Source organism: Ascaphus truei, chromosome 8 (assembly GCF_040206685.1).
Source record: "Ascaphus truei isolate aAscTru1 chromosome 8, aAscTru1.hap1, whole genome shotgun sequence".
NCBI lineage: Eukaryota > Metazoa > Chordata > Amphibia > Anura > Ascaphidae > Ascaphus > Ascaphus truei.
The window spans coordinates 27,976,953-27,996,347 of record NC_134490.1 but is presented as its reverse complement, the minus strand read 5'-3'; the positions used below and the strand labels follow the sequence as shown (position 1 = coordinate 27,996,347).

At 41.3% G+C, this 19,395-nt stretch overlaps 1 protein-coding gene across 1 annotated transcript in view; it reads right to left on the bottom strand.

Annotated features, from left to right (window-relative positions):
* Positions 1–19,395, bottom strand: part of TLL2 (tolloid like 2) — a 194,584-nt gene that overhangs the window by 116,121 nt on the left and 59,068 nt on the right. Inside the window, exon 2 of the mRNA XM_075611010.1 lies at positions 5,762–5,872. Within this exon, the coding sequence (XP_075467125.1) occupies positions 5,762–5,872 (111 nt within the window). The remainder of the gene's footprint in view (positions 1–5,761; positions 5,873–19,395) is intronic.

Here is a 19,395-nt window from a genome sequence, read left to right as displayed (position 1 = left end):
TTTTTGTTTTTCTCTTTTGGTTCAAACAAAGCAAACTCTTATAGGGTTTTCAGCAATTTCCTGCAGTAGGCTTTATGAAGAATATTTTGCAAAACATTATGCAAATACTGGCAGACACATTTTATTACCTAGCATGACAAAATGACAGAACTTCAGCCAGTCCTTGCTTAACAAGTGGCAAGATTTTGCAGCAGGGGGGGGGGGGGGGGGAGGAGGAGAGTTAGTAACATTTTCTACTAGCACATATGCAGTATATCATATGGTCTACTTCTGCTTTTCATAAAAAAAATCTCTCTGTTATGAGAATTTTGTTTTTAGATCCAACAAGTTGAGAACATTTGAAAACGATCATCGAATGTATTTTTTGTAAAACTATGCTGATGTTTTTAAATATTAATTTAAAAAAAAGGTTAAATGAACACACATGGAGACTGTGACGGCAGACACAATAGATATCTTCAAAAAAAAAGTTGGACATCTCTTTAGAAAGGAAAGGTATACAGGGATATACCGAATAAGTAAACATGGGAAGGATACTGATTCAGGGAGAAATATGATTGCCATTATTGGAGTCAGAAAGGAATTTATTTTTCCCATTCTGAGGCAGCAATGGATAATGTTTCACTGGAGTTTGTTTGCCTTCCTCTGGATCAATACACTGTACTTTAAAAACAAATATAGGATAAATATCGGTCGTCAAAATTTACCATAGCTTGAACTCAATGAGATTTTTAAAAAGACATATGTCGATGACTACGCGATACAAAAATCAGCAGCTTTATATGTAGGAATAAGAAGCACATTGGAACACTAAAATAATCCTGCATTATGAGCTTCTTTCATTCAGTTAAGGGGAAAAAAAAATCTGACAGTCAGAAAGAGTACGCAGAAATAAACATGTATAATAGGAATAAGGTGCCAAAAAAGCAAAGATTTGCTTCCAAAAAATTGCAGTTGACCTTAGTTATGTGACCGTGGTACTTTTAACACACCTTTTGTTTATTTTGGCAATATTACGCATTCTTTTGCCAAATTTCGAATAAACAAACATGGCAAATTCTGTTCCTGAAAAGAATATAGCAAAATGTTGCCAAGCTCCACATTTTTCCCTCATTCATGTTGCAAACATTTACAAATGCATTGTGTGGCTTGTCCATCTAATACTGAAGGAGTTAATAAACTAGTCACATTTGCAGTTTTTTATATTCTTGCACTACATTTGCGTCTTTGGTACAGGGTATTTGTAAATTTTAATTCTACAGTAATGTTCTTAAAGCATCAATCCCCCGAATTAACCCCTTTTTATTAACAGTATTGGAACCAGGGGAGGAGGGCAGGGGGGTTGTCTAGAGTAGAACAGTTCTATGTTCAGCTCTATGACCCTCCTGTTCCATTGCTAATAACTAGTGAAGTTACCGGTATTACTTCCTAGTTTTTGCAGGGGATTTAAGTGGCCATCCAATAAGAAGCAGCAGCAGCAGATGACACTGCAGCTTTCTATTGGGCAAGATTTGGCCAACCACCTAGAGGAGGTTTTAAGCTTGGTTACTACACTTATAACTAATTTCGGGAACTGAAGGGCCCCGCAGCTGAAAATTGAGTGGTTCAGATCTGGGGGACCACCCAGTTCCCATCCCGTAAAACACAAACAATGGGTGAAAGAAAATTAAAAAGGAGTACGCGGGACTGTTTTTTGTAGTCATGCTTTTGGTCGCAGTGTATTGATCAGGTTAGTTTGGAATTAACACGGACAGTCAAATCACTGTGTGCACTTTTGCCATTGCTTTCTTTTTAGTTGTAAAAAGTTAGTTTATAATTAGTGCTATTCTGTATGCAAACGGTCTCAGATCCGTGCATTGTGCAAGTAAATCTTTGCTAATGCTGGCAGCTGTTCACATTCCTAAGTGACAACGTACCTACCATAATTGGATTTAATCCATTAGACCACATTCTTTCAACACCCACAAAAACACGTTTAAATAGCAATTATTTATTATATGCATCCTCGTTTTTAAGAGGGGTTTTTAAGTTCATATAGAAAAAAACATGCTGAAAATACAGGTCTCGGTCATTCCTGCTTTAGAAAGAGCAGCTGCCTTACAATATAGTGAAAAACAAAAACAAATCGTAGTCGATGAAAAATGTATCTGGGAAAATGTTTACCACTGGAATATCAAATCTGGAATCTGAAGCATGCACATTGTGCAATAACAAAAATTATTCAATCCATGACTGCTAGTCAGATGTTCAAGAAATTACATAAGTGTGTTTTATACCATTTGCATACACCGAAAAGGTGATAAAAGCAAAAAGAAGGGATTGAATGATTATAAATCAAAATTAAGGGCAGTAATGACCATGGTTGGCATTTAACAAACCGACTATTCAGTAAAGACAAAGTGGGCCACTGTTACTGTTATTGTTTATGTCGATGACTGAAAGACTCAATTAGAATGTAATCAAGTGCTTAAGTTCAATGCCATTTTACCATATGTAATAATAATAATTTTGTTTGATATAGCACCTTTCTCCCAAAGGGATTGAAAGCACTTCACAATTGCAATGTAGTGCGCTGTACACAGCACATCGGATTGTTACAGACACAGTCAGGGCCCACCCACCGTTTCTGTGCCATGTCAATGGCCTTGCAAGCTCACAACTTTCTCTTACACACACCCTAGCTCGCTCACTCCCTTCTATTCCCCTATGTATTGCTCTCCCCAACTTTATCTTGCACTCTCCCCCCCCCCTTTCTCACTACCTCCTCACACTCTCTCCAGCCTTCCTCTCCCCCCTCTGCTAACACTAAATGCCCACCCTCACTCAATATCCCCCTCCTCACACTCAACCTCCTACTCAATTTCCCCCCCACAATGACCACACACACACACAATACCCCCACAAATCCTGACACACACACACACACACTACCCCTTCCCCACAAGAACAATACATACACAGTACATATTATACACCTTGGGAGTGGGACTCAGGTACTGCCCGGCGGTGGAGAGGCAGGCCCTGCAGGAGGCCCGGAGGCAGAGAGGAAATCCCTGCCTGGGGACCAGAGGCAGAGAAGAAAGCCCTGCCTGGGGACCAGAGGCAGAGAGGTAAGCCGTGCAGGAGAAGCGGAGGCAGAGAGGTAAGCCGTGCAGGAGAAGCGGAGGCAGAGAGGTAAGCCGTGCAGGAGAAGCGGAGGCAGAGAGGTAAGCCGTGCAGGAGACGTGGCAGTAAACAGCAAGACTCTACAGGAGGTCCGGAGGCAGAGAGGCCCACAGCAGTTGAGCCAACACTGGAAATTGAACCAGGATCCCACGATTCAAACTCTGTGTGGTTGTCAGTCTTTCCTCACTGAGCCATTCCTGGTTCATTATATCTCAGAGGACTTGCAAAACCGTCTGAAGACCTGTATTTGATTCCAAGGTGAATATGACAGACTGAGCGGCCAGCTACATTAAAAAGTAACCGGAGCCTCCGCCACTTCAGTTTCTAGCACCTGGGGCCTGGTTGAGTCATGTGATCACGCCTGAAGCAAAATCACATGACCTGCAATTGGCAGAGGTCAGGGTAAGCCCTGGTGCCACCGCAGCTCCATGACTAAAGCTCAAGTACGTAAAAATTATGCGTCAATCCAGTTACAGCCATAAAACATCATAGGAGTATGTGTCATGGAAACATATAGTTAAGTGTTCAAGAGATTCAAAGCAAAGACCTATATTTCAATCCCAAATTACATTAAAAATTAATTTCCATAACTTCACAGGCTGAAACTGAACATAGATTTTTACATTAAACAAAGCCATATGACGATTATCAGATCACATAGGAGCCAGGAGCTGATGAATAATGAGAATGCTGTTATAACATGCATAGCCCTTGATATTGATTGCCTGAAGACATAATATTCTGCTAACTTTCCCAGGACCTATAGGAGCATTTGGCAGTTGAACCAGGGAGCTCACACAGAGGTAAGATGTAGTTAGGGCTACCATATGTCCAGACTTAACCAGACATGTCCTCTTTTTAGGGAGCTGGAAAATCATCCGGCCGGATTTAAGACATAAGTTCTTTTTCCGGGAATTCAGCCAGGCAATCTTCCAGTCCCTAGTACTACAGGCTCAGCGCTGCTGTTTCCACTTGGAAGCTGCCTCTCTGTGCAAGTAGTGCCATGTCTCACGTTGCTCCTCATTGTTGCAAGGAGTCCCCTATCGGAGCAACGCGAGGAGCAGTGAATTGGAGACAGCGGGAGTTTATTTGGCTTGCTGATGTAGGCTGCAGCAGCAGCTTGGGATCCTCTAATCTTTTGCAGGTGCTGGGCCGGACCGTGCAATTGCTGAATTTGCATGTACGTGAGTGTCGGTGCAAATTACATTGAGGAATGTGGAGTAAGGTTTGCAATTCCAAGACTCAATATGCTCAACAGTTGTGTTCATTACAATATATTCTGCTGCCGACAGTGATATTAGAAGATGATGACCCAATTAATTCTTAGAAAGCCTTACGGGCATAACAAATAACTACTCAACATATTCAAGCACATCAAGTCCCACGCAATGAAAAATGTAGCTGCATTGAGATTAGTCGCTACAAAATACAATAGTGCAAGGCACTTCCATACCATGATATTTTCACTTCAAAATAAAAAACGATGTTACTCAGACTCACGTGGTGATGGAAGGGGAACTCTTTCACAGAACAGAAGTAGGCATGACAGTGGGTAACACATACTGTGGCTTGGTATTTTCTTGTGTCTTTTTGTACTCCATGAAAACGAATTTCTGATTATAGATTGAATTATGTGTTTTGATACTCAATGCTTCCCAATTTGAGATACAAGTACCATGGATGGCAAAGTGGTACTTCATGTAACCGTTTGTTACTTTTCCCTAAGGCTGGGCACTATCATCAGCATTTTAAGTTTGGTTCAAAGAAAGTTTTGTGTTTTAGTTTTGCTGGAGCTCAGCTGGTTTAGAATTTTTTTAATTATGGGAAATAAATCAAAACAGGATTTTTTTTTTAGAATTTACCCTATTAAACAGACCACTGCCTTTGGATATAGGAGGGGCTGCTCCTGTATATAATGCTATACTATAATACAAAGTTTAAACATTCTGTGTTTGAAATAAAGGTGCATATTTCAGTTAAACTATTCTCAAATGTTTCAATACAAATGTTAAGGCAGCAAAACATGTGAAATGTTATGGGGGGTTATATACCGTATGTTATATCTATATATACACATATACACATATCTTACACGCAATCAGAGCATCTTAAAAATATATATGTATATTTTTCATGTTTTAATATATGCAGCCTTTGATTATCTTTATTGAAAACGAATTACCAAAGCTGCCGCTCGATTCATTCTCCCATGATCAATCGGCAAAATCCTGCTTCACGGGGTTCATTAAATGACTACCTCACAGTTCCAAATCAATCCTTCAGTCAGTGTAACTCAGCAGCTACAATGTATTCTTATATTACCAAGGTCACATTATCTACATATTATACATTGTAGCTGTTGAGTTACACTGACTGAAGCAGCCATTACGTTAAACGCACAATCAGGATTTTGCCAGATTTATAGCATGATCACCAAAAGATTGCCAGCACAGGTAAGAATGTACAATTACACAGTGCCCCATGCTTTACATAAACAAATAAAAACATTTAAAAAAAAAAAAAAGGAGGGGAATGGATTATTGATGCTTTAAATTATTCACTGATAAACGTTTCGGTTCTTCTCATCTTTGCCTACCTGTGATGTTGCCAGTTTGGTTGATCATCCGTTTCCACAAATCACTGGATTGGTTTATGTGAAACAACTTCAGGTCGTCTTCATCCAAGGCAATATCACCCCAGTAAGCAGCTGTAGAGACCATGACAAAATAAATTATCATTAGCTTAGTTATGTGTTGGGAGAACATTCCACGTATGCAATAAAGCTAAAATATCCCATATCCCTGAAACATATGCTGCATTCAGCGAAAGTTTTTTCCACAATAACTTTCCTTAATTTGAGACTGTCAAGAAATGCTGTGCTCCGAAAAAGCCCAGCGAGCAAGTTCACATTTATATGAACCTAAATGGAGCTAGGAACAAGCTTCCCAAGGCTGATCCAGTGCAGAAAACAGACTGATGGACATAGAAAAGTACTTGGCCTGGTATTTCCACTCTTAGAATTTAAACAGTTTAATTTGCTGTGGTTCAACTTCTACCGTTTGTAACATCAAAAGTTAATAAAATAAATATGATAAAAAGAAATCTCCTTGAAATAAAAAGGTAAAAAAGTTGGTAGGTGTATATATATATTAAACACACAAATATGGTACTCGACTGGATTTAGGGTTGCCAAGTGGCTTCTCCAAAAATACTGGACTCAATGGTGAAAGGTGCATCAGGTCACTATGTCCAGGAAAGTAATACCGGACACATACATGTCCAGTATTATAGTACCTCTTATTTTTTACTGGCCAGAGTATCCAAATACAGGACAGTCCGGTTCAATACCGGACACCTAGCAACCCTAACTGGATTCCTAGTGATAAAGACCGAGACGGGGACCTAAAGTAAAATGGGAGAATGAAATCAGAACATTGGTTAAAGGAAAGTGAAGAAGAGAAGCGCAGCGTCAGGGAGATCATTGGGGAGGCTTCGTCCAGCAGCGGCTCGACAAGGGCTGAAGATTATGAGGATTATATGTGTTCTCACATGCATACATATGAAGTGCCCATTATCAAATCTGCTAACATGTGTCCGTAGGAAATCCATAATGAGATATTTCAGAGCAGCTCCATCCAGACAAACAATTTGCTCCAAAAGTCATGGGTGAAAGTGTTCTAATATTTTAGCGGGTAGAATAACAGTCGCTAAACCTGTACATTTACAGTAGACTCAGAGACCACCTTAACCCTACTGCCTCCATCTGGAGCTGGTAGTTACTTTAACACACAATTATATTTTATTATAAAAATTCACAGACTGCTAATAGCAATGTAAAAATTCTGAATGTTGACCTCATGACAAGCCCATCAAATTTACAAAGCCATGAATGAGTGTCCTGCGCACCTTTAAAGCACATTACATTTAAGAAACCAAAGGACATTATGTTTTTCTGCCTTCCATCGGGGAAAAAAAAAAAAAAAACGCCACTGGGTTGGTTCTCTGTAGGTTATTTCTATATATTAGAGCAGAGGTGCACAAACTTTGTGCGCTGCCTCCCCTCTCCCCCCCCCCTGCCTGTCAGCCCCTGTGCTCATGAGCTGCCCCCCCTTTACCTAAAATCCAGCGTCAAATGACGCTCTGGGTCACGACATCAACCATGGCGTAATTTGCTGTGTGCTGCCATGGTGACGCGTCACCGAAGACAAGGTAGGAGACACTGCAGAGGCCTCACGCGATCCCCCGGTACTTAATTTAAATGCCGCGGGGAAGAGCGCGGGGCCTCTTTAGCAGCCGCATCCCCCCCAGAAAAATCTGGCGTGCCCCCCACTTTGCACACCCCTCTCTGTATTAGAGGCTAGAGCAGGGGTGGGCAACTCCAGTCCTTAAGGGCCACCAACAAGTCGGGTTTTCAGGACATCCCTGCTTCAGCACAGGTGGCTCCATCAGTGACTCAGTCATTGATTGAGCCACCCGTGCTGAAGCAGGGATATCCTGCAAATATGACCTCTGGGTGGCCCTTAAGGACTGAAGTTGCCCACCCCTGAACTAGTGGCTGCAAGTAAATTACAAAATATGCCATTGCCACATTTAATTTCCTCCAAGAGTAAGGAAATTATTAAGCAAAGTGCAATCGTATCGATTGAACTTTACCCCCAACAAAAAAATCGAATGTATCTAATGCAATACCTATGGTATTCCATCAATTTTAAAATAGTTATGTTCATCAAAGTTTGAGAGGTTGTTAAAAAAAAAATTAAATACCCTTTTCCAACAGATTTAAATGTAATGTAAATCTTTAACCAACAATCCACTAAAATCTTCATTTATTTCCCATGAGGTCAACTCAGGGGTCACCATTCAGATGACACACGACACGTTAAGAAACACGAGTAAACTGTAGCCTATTCATTTTCAGGAGTTACTTTTTTTTGTTTCCGTGAACTCTAAGCTTTCTGCTGGAAAACGTCAAATAAACAGTAATGTTAATAATAGGGAACCAAATAGCTTTAATTGTTCCGTTGCATTGTTTTTTCATGGCAATTTCAAAACCGTGACCAATGTGGGTAAAGTTCTCGCTCTTCCATTCAGTATTTATTTACATTGGTACGGATACCATTTACTGGAATATTTCCATACTACATTTTATGTGGAATGAAAAGCATTGGCGTTGCCAAATATTTTGTTTTTTCAGCTGATCCAAATCTGGGATAACTCCAGCTGTAGTATTTTGAAGAATATTCCACTGTAATCAGCTCCATTCAATTTATTTTTTATTTTACTTTTAGACACAGTCCAAGTGTAGGGACATCCAGGTCTTACCAATCCAGTCTGTTTCTATTATCTCAAAAATTATTCTAGCCTCTAAAGCCTCACTCGCCTAATTCTTGCAACTCACCCCTCAGTGCCAGAAAGTAAGCGGCTCCAGGGCCATTCTTGCTACAAGGAGAAATAATGACCACCCAAGCTACATTATTTGAGACACATCATATGGGTGCTGTATAACTGCTCACTAACGCCTCCTGAGTGCCTTGGACATTTTGGCCACTAGGCCAAGTGATCTTTACTGCCCCCTGATCTGGGTAATAAAAGGGGAATGGCTTATCTTCCATACTAAACAGAGTTATGCCTGCAATAAGCGCTAGGCACCTTGAGGATGGTGCCAAGGCAGGACAGCCCTGAAAGAGCAGAGGATGGTCAGGGAAGAAAGATGGGAAGTAAAAAAAATATAGTCAATGTATAACCCCAAGGTGAATTGGATGCATTTTACATAGCACTGAGGCACGTGTACTGCTTTTGTTTGTAGTCAACATGGGACATATTACACTGCATATAATGGCAACACAACAGTCATACTCCGATTTTGTTAACTCTGTTTCTGAGCCTTGCAGGTTAGATTGGAAGTGCATCGCAATCACTTCATGTAACTGCCATAGTATACAGTAATTCAATGAGTTTATGAATAGCTACATACATACATACAGCTTCATAAAATTTCCACTATGACTTTGGCTTTCGATGCAGAAAAAACTATTACAGTATATAACTCTCTGACGGCATCAGTGAAAATGGTGGGGGTCTATTTCAGACCCGTTTCATATCAACAATGGTACCCTTCAAGATTGCCCCCTCTCCACTTTATTCATTTGCAATAGTCATAGAATAAGAGTAAATAGAGTTATCAAGGGTATAAAAAGGTAGGCCAAGCAGAGTACAAACTCTCAATGTTTGCAGACAACATCTTACTTACACTAAAAGACCCCCTTCACTCCCTTCCTTTTTAGTTTGAGGAACTGACCCAATATGGACAGGTCTCGCATTTTTAAATAAATTCATCTAAGGCATAGGAACGAAGTCTTCAATTTACAACCCATATTTCAACGCTTATAAATCACGGAATTTTGATTCAATGGAAAGAACATTTAAAATACGTAGGGGTTAATATTCCCAAAAATTATTAAAGTACATATGGTAGTTACAATCCTGCTCCTTTTAAATGGTTGAAACAAGCCATAAATCAGTGGAATGACTATCCAATATCACGGACAGGCAGAATTAATTCAAGTGAAAATGAATGTTCTACCAAGGGCACTGGATCTATACCGAACCTTACCAGTATACCACTTCAGGCAATTAAGGATCTAGAAAACATTACTGTATCTCAAGATTCGTCTGTAATGGCCGAAAGCCGAGAATTTAAAAAATATCACAAATGATTCTTCCATATCAGGCAGGGGTATGGCCTTACCAGATTTTAAATGTTACTACTGTACATAGCTTCTCGACTTAGTTCTTTACTTCAATAGTCACTACCTCTTGGGACTAAGCCATCTGGAGAAAGCGCTAGCCAAGGTCGATGACATCAGTGCTACTGTGGCTTCCCAGGACCCTCAGTTAGCAAGACTATCTAGCTAACCCAGATCTCAAACACGTTGCACATATGCGATACATTTGGATTACAATTGTTGAACTTATCCATTCCAACTCTTTTAACTCACATTTTTAACAAAAAAGATTGAGCCGTGTGTCCAACTTTTTATTCACACAATGGCATAAAGCAGGCATCTCAACGATCAAGGATCTATATGAAGGTCCCAATATAAAATCATATTGCGCCCTTCAAGACGTTACAAGGCTCCCTCACAGCTGTTTTTATCAGTATTTACAACTTGGGCATTTTGTTACCCCTTAAACTAAACTATTCTAAAGAAGCCACCAGATGTTAGAACAAGCTTTCATATACAAATGCTCAATGGTTGTTAGAATAGGGAGTTCTCACTTCTATATCAATTATGCACACGTAGCGCTCCCCAAGACAATTCCAAGTCTAGGTTTATGGCTCAATGGGAGGACGACATTGGCTTGCCAATAGACAATGAAATATGGGAGAAAATCTTTGAGATAATCTCCAAATCCTCTATCTGTTCCAAAATAAAAGAAGTCAAAATTAAACTGCTAAACAGGTGGTAGCTAACACCTTAAAGACTAAGCAGAATCTCTCTGGGCTATTCCCCATTCTGCTGGCGGGCTTGTGGACAGAGGGTATCACTAGAGCATACATGGTGGTTCTGCCAAAAAATCCAGCATATGTGGAGGAAGGTCTGTCTGCTTATAGCCCAGGTGGCGGGCCCCTCTTTACATAGGACCCAGTGATATTTTTGCCTGTTAAGCCCATTCCCAGGTGCCAATAGATATGCACAAAAACGAGTGTAGCCATGTTTTCTTTTTGGCTGCTAATCTGTCCTGCCTAACATGTAAGCCCTGGTACAGCGCAGGCAGTGTTAGGATCAATCCAAGTTTTCCCCAGCAGTAAGAAGCTCCCTTGAGTGACATGGAGAGTAAGCCTAGGTCTGTGTTCTGCCCAATAAGGGGCTCAGACCTGGGACCCTCCCCTGGGGTACTTAAGGGGCTGCACCAGCCAAATTTAGTTAGTTGTTCTCTCCCATGAGAGAGAGTGATTGCTGGAAGTTTAGAGTCAGGGCTCTGACCACTTCGATCCCATCCCTTAGGGGAGTGGGACAGATACCCTTCATCCTACCAGGGGGTGAGGGAAGAGCAGAGGAGGCCTCAAGCCCCAGGGTTGATTCCAGGGACCATCCAGAGGAAAGGATAAGAGAGTTGTACAGTACAAGTTGTATGCTGATACCCATATGGTAAAGAATAAAGTTCCAGTTTGTTTTATACACCCCACCTTGGAGTGCAATTAATCAGAGGGTAAGAAGAGAGTTCTCCTGCAGGTATTGCCTCCAGCACTCCTGGAGCCTGCAAAAGATGCAGGCGCTGCACCAGTGAGAGAGAACCAACCATCACCCCAAAAGCCTGTCCTGGCATCCCCACTAACAACAGTGGAACCTCAGAGCTTCTGTGAACCAGCAGGTAACAAGCACATAGTGTAACAAGCCCTCTAATAGTGTAATCTCCCAAAGGGTGGGGGAAACCCTGTTACACTAGCAATGCATATCCTTAATTCTAAGAAGTCAGCGATAGCCAGTTGTTGGAAGCAGTCACTTCCTCCCTCTCTATCTCTTAAAAGAAATAAAGTGCCAGAGATTAATTTAATGGAAAAGTGAACCAGTTTATTGCATAGTACAGTACCCAATATAAATATGATAAAGTGAGGAATAACTGGTTCAATTATAGTGCTTTAAATGTCAATATGTCAAATATACAAAACGTATGTTATCAATGTATTCTGACCTGCTTTCTTTGCATGTCCTTACCGATCCCTTAAAATATCCTCCCAGAACCCCACTTGTTTTATTTTCTGTGCCCTTTACCCTTCCCCTCTCCTAACCCATACATGAAATTTTGTTATGGAAAATGAAAAATAAAGTTATATTTAAAAAAAAAAAAAAGTATGTTTAAAACGAGCGCAGTAATGCAGTCCGTTTAACATCAGCTTTCTTTTTCTTTTTCACATCACATGAATTTCATGGTAAACACAAAACTGACTCACTGCCCTGCTCGATAATCTCCATGTAAAATGTTCCATTTTCAACAGTACGACTTTATATCCGGCTTGGATCATATGGATAACAGGGATTGAGCAATATTTCATGCTGAATTAAGTAGACATTAGTTACCAAACAGGACACAGTAACAAATGGCAATAAACTGTGCTACACCTGTAGCTATGCAAGAAGTATCTTTGCGCTTCAAGCATTGGACTGCAAAATGTGTCAGTGATTAGCAGCCAATGACGTCGACTCCTTCAAATCAGTCTGTGGCCCCTCAAATCTGCATGCAATGTCATTTAATTTATACTAAAACATTTAGGTTGCCTAATCAATGTTTGAAACATACTACTTTGGCTAGTAACCATTGTAATTGGGAAAACAAGGCCCTCATATACCAATTTGATTTGAGAAGGTTCCCATCACTTTAGACTTGTGCAATTCTTAAAGTACCCACAGGCAAGCCCGTTTGTTCCCCAGTGCGTCCAAAGATAAATCCTGTTAACATATGAATGAGACTCAAATTCCTGTTCATGTCATCTCTTAAGGAGACGCAAAGAAATATTCACTCTAAGGCCGTGCGTATAGTCCCCGTGACGGGGATGCGACTTCGTCCAAAAACAAATGCATTGCCGCCACCGCGTGCACTTATAGTAAGCGCGACGGTGACAATGCGACGGAGCGACGACGCGTCGTGCATTTTGGAAGCTGGCAATATTTGATTTTTCAAGGGCTGCCGCCTCATGTGACAGCCCCTGAACCAATCAAATGCCAGTAAGCCCGCGACACTGCCGCAAAGTGAAATATACATTTTGCTAGCGGCGACGGGTGACGTCACCCGTCCAGTCGCGTCACCCGTCGCGGGCACTATATGCGCGGCCTAAGAAATCCTGACCCACAACTTTTACTTTTACTGTCCTGTTAATGACCACATACCAAAACCTTGCCGGAAGAGAAGGGGGAGAGAGGTGTGAGAGACAGGGGGGGGGGGGGGAGGGGCGAGGGGGGGTTAAGATAAAGAGGAGGGGGCACGCACAGGACCACCAAAAACGATGAGTTGGCCCAACTTAAAAGAAGTCTGGCCACACCACTGATTTATTGTTAAAAACACATAGGATTTTGAAGGTAATGCTCCATTAAGAGCCCGTCTTCTTCTAGCATTCCTCGTTTTTGAAAAATATTTCTCTTCTGTAACATCGTTATAACACTTTGTGACTGAAATATTTTGTTTCGATTCATTTTCTCCAAGGCAGCTTTAGCACACATGTTCAGGGTCTCGAGTATTTCCTGACAAGTTTAACCATTTAAATGCCGGAAGACCCGCATCACCTGATCATACTGTCAGTCTTCAGGATTAGCGATAATGTGGCTGAAAATGGCCCCCAGTAAACATCGAGTAGGATTTTTTTTCCCCACCTATTTTGCTTGGGTGTCATTATTTCAGTCTGTGTATCGGGGCAATGTCAGCTTTATATTGACACAAATTAGGGCATTTTAATTAAAAAATACTCAGGGTAAAAAAATGACAGTCTCCCTTCCTCCTCCCCACTCTCTCAGCCGCTTACCAGGATTCTGTTTCCTCTTCTCTAGAGACTTCTCTGGAGTGAGTGGGGGTTACGAGAGAGCTATCCCCGAGAGTTTATTGCCATGTGTTGCTGTGTCATGTTTGGTAACTCTGGTACCGCAGCCCCTCTGCCACTCAAAGGGTTTAACCATTGCGTATGAGAAGATAAGCAGATATGTATGTAAAGGATATAAAAGATATGTATTTAACTATATAATTTGTCAAGTTAAATGCAGCGGTAGGCCTTTTTATCTTTTGTTCTATACATGAGGTCACAATCCTAGTAGCACTCCTTTTGACACAGAGTAAAGAAGCTTGACATCCCTGAGCCCCAGCAAGATGAGCTATCCAGTTATCAAGTGCTGATTGCTACAACTGTTTACAACCCAGACGAGTAATCATTTTAGGTCAGTTTCCTAATAGATTCCTGGAGACCGACCCTGATTGGACTTGCCGTATAAACCTTCCGGCAGTTCTGTTGCTTGACTGCTGGTACAACAGAGTGCATTTTTACTTTGCCGGTTGAATTTTGTCTTGGCTCCTGTTACTAGCATCCTTGCCTTTATTCCTACTTTGTCTGACTTCCTAGATCCTGCATAAGCTTTTGTTTTGCCTCCAACAAATCCAGACCTGAAATCAAAATCCTAGGACATAACTGACATTTGTTCAGATCATTTTAGATTTGATATGCAAGATTTTTTTTTAAATGCCTTAAGAAGAGTGACCTGAAAGCACATGAGATGATCCACATTTTCCAGAAAGAGAATATCATAATCATTTTGCTCAGACCAGACAGAATCTAAAAGCTTCTTCCATCGCATGATGGAATATTCATAAAGAATAATAAATGAGAGGCATGGACATGATAACTTCTAACGGAACTTGGCCACAACTACAAGGTTTGAGTTAAAGCAATACAGGTAGTCATAGAACAGAAATGTAATGGATAATGAACATGTGCATACTACAGGGTGTAAGACTGTAAGACTTTACACTCCTAACACAACCCCTACGACACCTTCAGCTCTGTGTTGGGAACCCTGCTTAGCAAGAAGAATATAAAACAAGTGACATTTATTCATTAGGATAACATAAGATTCACTTTCCTACTATCCCACTAAATCAGAGTGGTTAATTATGAGAACAAAGTTGCTATAATTAAATCACTTTAAAACCAGAGACAGAACATGAAACACAGACAGAGCTCAGTGCACATCCAGTGAAACATACACGGTACAGTGCCTAAATATATATGTATAGATATATCTAGTAACTAAAATGGTCTTTTAGTTTAACATTTTGGCCAAAGTGTTGTAAGCCCTTGAGCCACTACACGGCAGACCATATCTCAAGGGTACCTAACACTAATATAAGTTCTTAATAACCTGTGCATTACCAGGAAGAATGATTTATAATAAATCTGTCAAAATTAGTTGCATAGTTCTAAGTCTGATTGAAGCTCTTATTAACCTGTACATTACAAGGAAAAGCACTCTGTATTAGATTTGTCACAATCAAACTGCAAGCAAGCAAGTTCCTCCTACTTCGTTTGAAGCTCACCCCCTCCCACATTTAAATGGTTAAAAGCCCACTCTATTGCATCTCCCACTCTCAGGGGAACTTGCTTGCTTGCAGTTTGATTTCACACAGGACAATTTGGGATAACTGAATACATACTCCAACAGCTCCAACATTAACTCCAACAAATGCTGTATTGTTCTTCGTGCAAGGTGAATCCCAAAGGGCTTAAAAAAACATTCCTCTGTACCTTCCTTAGAAAAAGAATTATTGAACTAGAGTAGGGAAGCTTAATAGCACGGGGAAGGAATATCAGAAATCAGTCAGGAGAGCACACGCTATTCCATAGAGCAGCAAGTTCACAGGATCAGGGCAACCAGCAGGTGCAGAGAAGCTCCCTGGACTTGGATATAGTTTGAGCTGCACACCCATAACAGCACAGGTTTTAAATTGGAAATAGTTAAACCCCCTTCTCAGAGGAGACTCGACAAGGCTTCTTTCTGCCTCCAAAAACAATCCATACACTCCCTAATCTGCTCTTACCAGCGATCCTGTTTGCGGTGACGGTATATCTATGGTACTCTGATGTCACGGAAATTCTGTCTACAGATGAGCAAATGTCCCTGAATTTAATTTGCTACATCTGCTAATGAATTTTTTTAATATTACTCACTTTTTTTTGTTTATTTCAAAAGAGGAAGGGGTGTGGCTTTCTAAATGGTTCCTATAGCAACTCACGGACGCTTAATACATAAAAAATCATTAAAAAAAAAAAGAAGACAGAATGAACATAAAAAAATGTAGTAAGAATGATCTAATATCACACAACTGATTTATTTAAAAAGCAGGATTTTGACTGGAATGCTGTGTTTTTTTTCTAGCATTTTTTGAATGTACAATGAGTTGCCAGTGCATTGCTAAATATTTTAAAAATTGACGAGTTTGCAACATTTTAACAAATGATGATAGTAACTCAATTTGTTAAAGGTATTTGCCAGTGGAAAACTTTCCAGCTGTAAATTCCGCCTGCTTTAATTGTGTTCTTATTTTCCTACAACCTAGCTTGAAGTACTCCATATAAAGCAGAACTGGAAGATGTCTGATCACTTAGCCGATGTGTTTTGTACACTCTCCAACGTTTGCAATACTTCCATTTAATTTGGAGACTAACCTTATCTGCCATTTTGCAGAGTTGTCCAACAGTGCTGCGCACTACTTTAAGCACGGATCACAGAAATTGTACTCTTTTTGTCATATTTTATTTTATATTTTATATGCTAGTACACTTAACACGCTTTCTGTTTCAGAAGTATAGTGTGATGACATATTTAGTTTATTAGGTGTTATTTCTCGCAGATACTTTTTGGTGACACAGTTACCAGTGGTTTCTGTAAAACAAAAATCACATTCTGCCAAAGTAAATTAATATATATATTATTTTAATGACCTTTACATGTGTCAGCCAGCTTCATAGTGAAGTCTTGTTTAGTACCAAAGCGACCTAAGATTTAATAGCTCAAAGCTAGGTGTATTACACCTTAACCTTTAGAGCAGGGGTGTGTACCCCTGCTACAGAGAGTGCCCTAATGACATCTAATGAACATTGCAGGGGCCGACTGTCAGGACCCATGTGCAGGGACTGCTTCCCTCTGAACAGCTCCTCAGAACTCTGCTGTGCTGATTGCACACATGACCGCTCTGGCCTATAGAGAGGCACCTTTTGCAAAGACCAATTGCTTCACAACACGCTTGGTTCCTTGGAGGCAGGTTGTTTAGCTCTCTTGCTGCCGATAACTTCCTGGTTCTTCACTCGGTCTTCTTGAATGATTTCAACGTTTTCTATCTCGGAACATATTTGAGATCAAGATTAATAGGTAGGATTTCCTGGTAAAACATTTTATAAATAAAATCCACATGGATGCGAGTTAACATGGTCTTCTGCTCTTTGTAATAAAAATGAGCACCAAGGCATTAGTTCTACAGGTAATGCATAGTGCAATTACTAAAGGACATTGCAATGGAATAAAAACGTTTTTCTTTCTTTCTTTAGCTTAGCAATTCAAAAGTTAGAGCAACTTTTCCCACATTCTTGTTAACTAAACCTAACCTACATTAAAACTCTGTTGTAACGTAGGTTAGTATGTTTGCACCCTAAAATAAACATGTTGGGGTGGGGGTCTTAAGGACTGGAGTTGAGCACCTCCGCAATAAAACATACTGTACAACTACATGAGAGGAAGTGGAGACATGCAACAAGAAACAAATATACATCTGACCCTTATTTTCCCAAAGATGTGCCTTTGTGAGAGGTCCGTGTCAAACTACCTTTCCATTAGTTCTGCTACAGTAAATTGCAGTTTATTGAATTGTCACAGTTACACATATTGCCACCAATAACCCAAGCCAGCGAGTACTTCCTGTGTTACCAGTATGAAGTAATGAAGTAATTCCAAAGATGAATAGGGTTTCCAGGTGTCCCGTATTGAACTGGATTTTCCTGTATTTGGACACTCCGTCCAGTAAAATATTAGAGGTAATACTGGACATGTATGTGTATACCGGTATTACCTCTCTGGACATGTATGTGTATACCGGTATTACCTCTCTGGACATGTATGTGTATACCGGTACTACCTCTCTGGACATAGTGACCTGACTGGCTTGGGGGGCCTCGGGATTTCCCCGAGCTGGAAGAGAGCAGGGCTATTGTTAGGGGGCTGAGCAGCTTCCACCATCCTGATTGGCTGCTGCTGGTTAATGCAGTCAATCAGGAGGAAGTGTCAGGAGCCTGGGGTTGGGGCCAAGGAGTGGAGGAAACAGCATGGAGCGGAGAGGGGTGTGTGTGTGTGTGTGTCAAGCGCGTCACACTTTTTACCATTGTGTCCAGTATTTTTAGAGAAGCCACCTGGCAACCCTAAAGATGAATGAGCCTGTGACAGGGTGAATGAACGTCACCAGCTCTATGCCTGGCAGACGTATGTGTAGGTATGCAGTGCAGCAGTGAGGAGGTTAACTTTCAGCTGGGAAGCTCCTGACAATTAGAGTGGTCCCAGCTGCATAATCAAGGTGTTTTAAAACCCCCAGGCTGTACACACATGCGGGCTGGCTGGTCAAGAGATAGGACTGAAACGCTTAAGTATATTACTGCTATGAGGTCTGTTTTCCAAATGCATGGTTGATGAACTATCTGGGTTTTTGTATGCAGAAAAGAAGCTTTTGTTTTGTATGCTGAAAAGAAGCGGTTTTGTTTTTGTGTACTGCAATTTTAAGGCTCAATAAATAGCCTTATCCAGAAACCCCACGTGGGGTTGCATGTACCCTGCAACATATGGTGTCAGAAGTGCCGGGATTTTGAGAGGCCCCTGCAGTTGAAGGGCCACACACAAAAAAAAGATGAACTTTTAAAAGCGTTTCTGTGCGAACAGGCCCGACTACAGGCAGAGAGAAATGAAAGACTATTGCAACAGCAAATCCAGCTCCTAATCCAGCAGCAGGAAGCACAGGATGAGCGGATTGCCAGGTTGCTGACTCAATCCCAGGGGTCTACCAGTCCAGAACTTGCGAACAAACCCCTGGTCCTCCTGAGGAAAATGGCTCCGAACGAGGATCCAGAGGCTTTTCTACTGACATTTGAAAGAGTTGCCGAAGCCCAGGACTGGTCTGCAGATCGCTGGGCAACCGCTTTGGCCCCGCTCCTCATAGGAAGCCCAGGCCTCATATTAGGGCCTCCCAGCGGACCAGGCAATGGATTACAAACAAGTAAAAGTCACCATAATGGATTGCTTAGGTCTGACCCTAGAAACCTACCGGCAGCAGTTCCGGAGCCTGAAGTACACCGCTAAGATGAGACCCCGGGTCCTCGCTCAGCAGTTATTGAACTTGTGTACTCACTGGATACAACCCGAGGAACGCACTAAGGAGGCAATTCTTGAGCAAGTTGTTTTGGAACAATTCCCCTTCTGCACGCTTTTGGGTAAAACGCCATGCTGCCGAAACCCTAGCTTTGGCGGTCCGACTCGTTGAGAACTTCCTTGGGGACGAGGAGCAGGAGAGTGTCCTGGAACCGATGGATTCCGACTCCACCGGCACTTGCGGACGCCCAAAGAGGGAGGTCGGACCAACGGGGAACCTACGGCCCATCCATACGCAACTGCCAAGTTCCAGCAAGGGAGGGGTTCAAATGCTGGTCCCCGA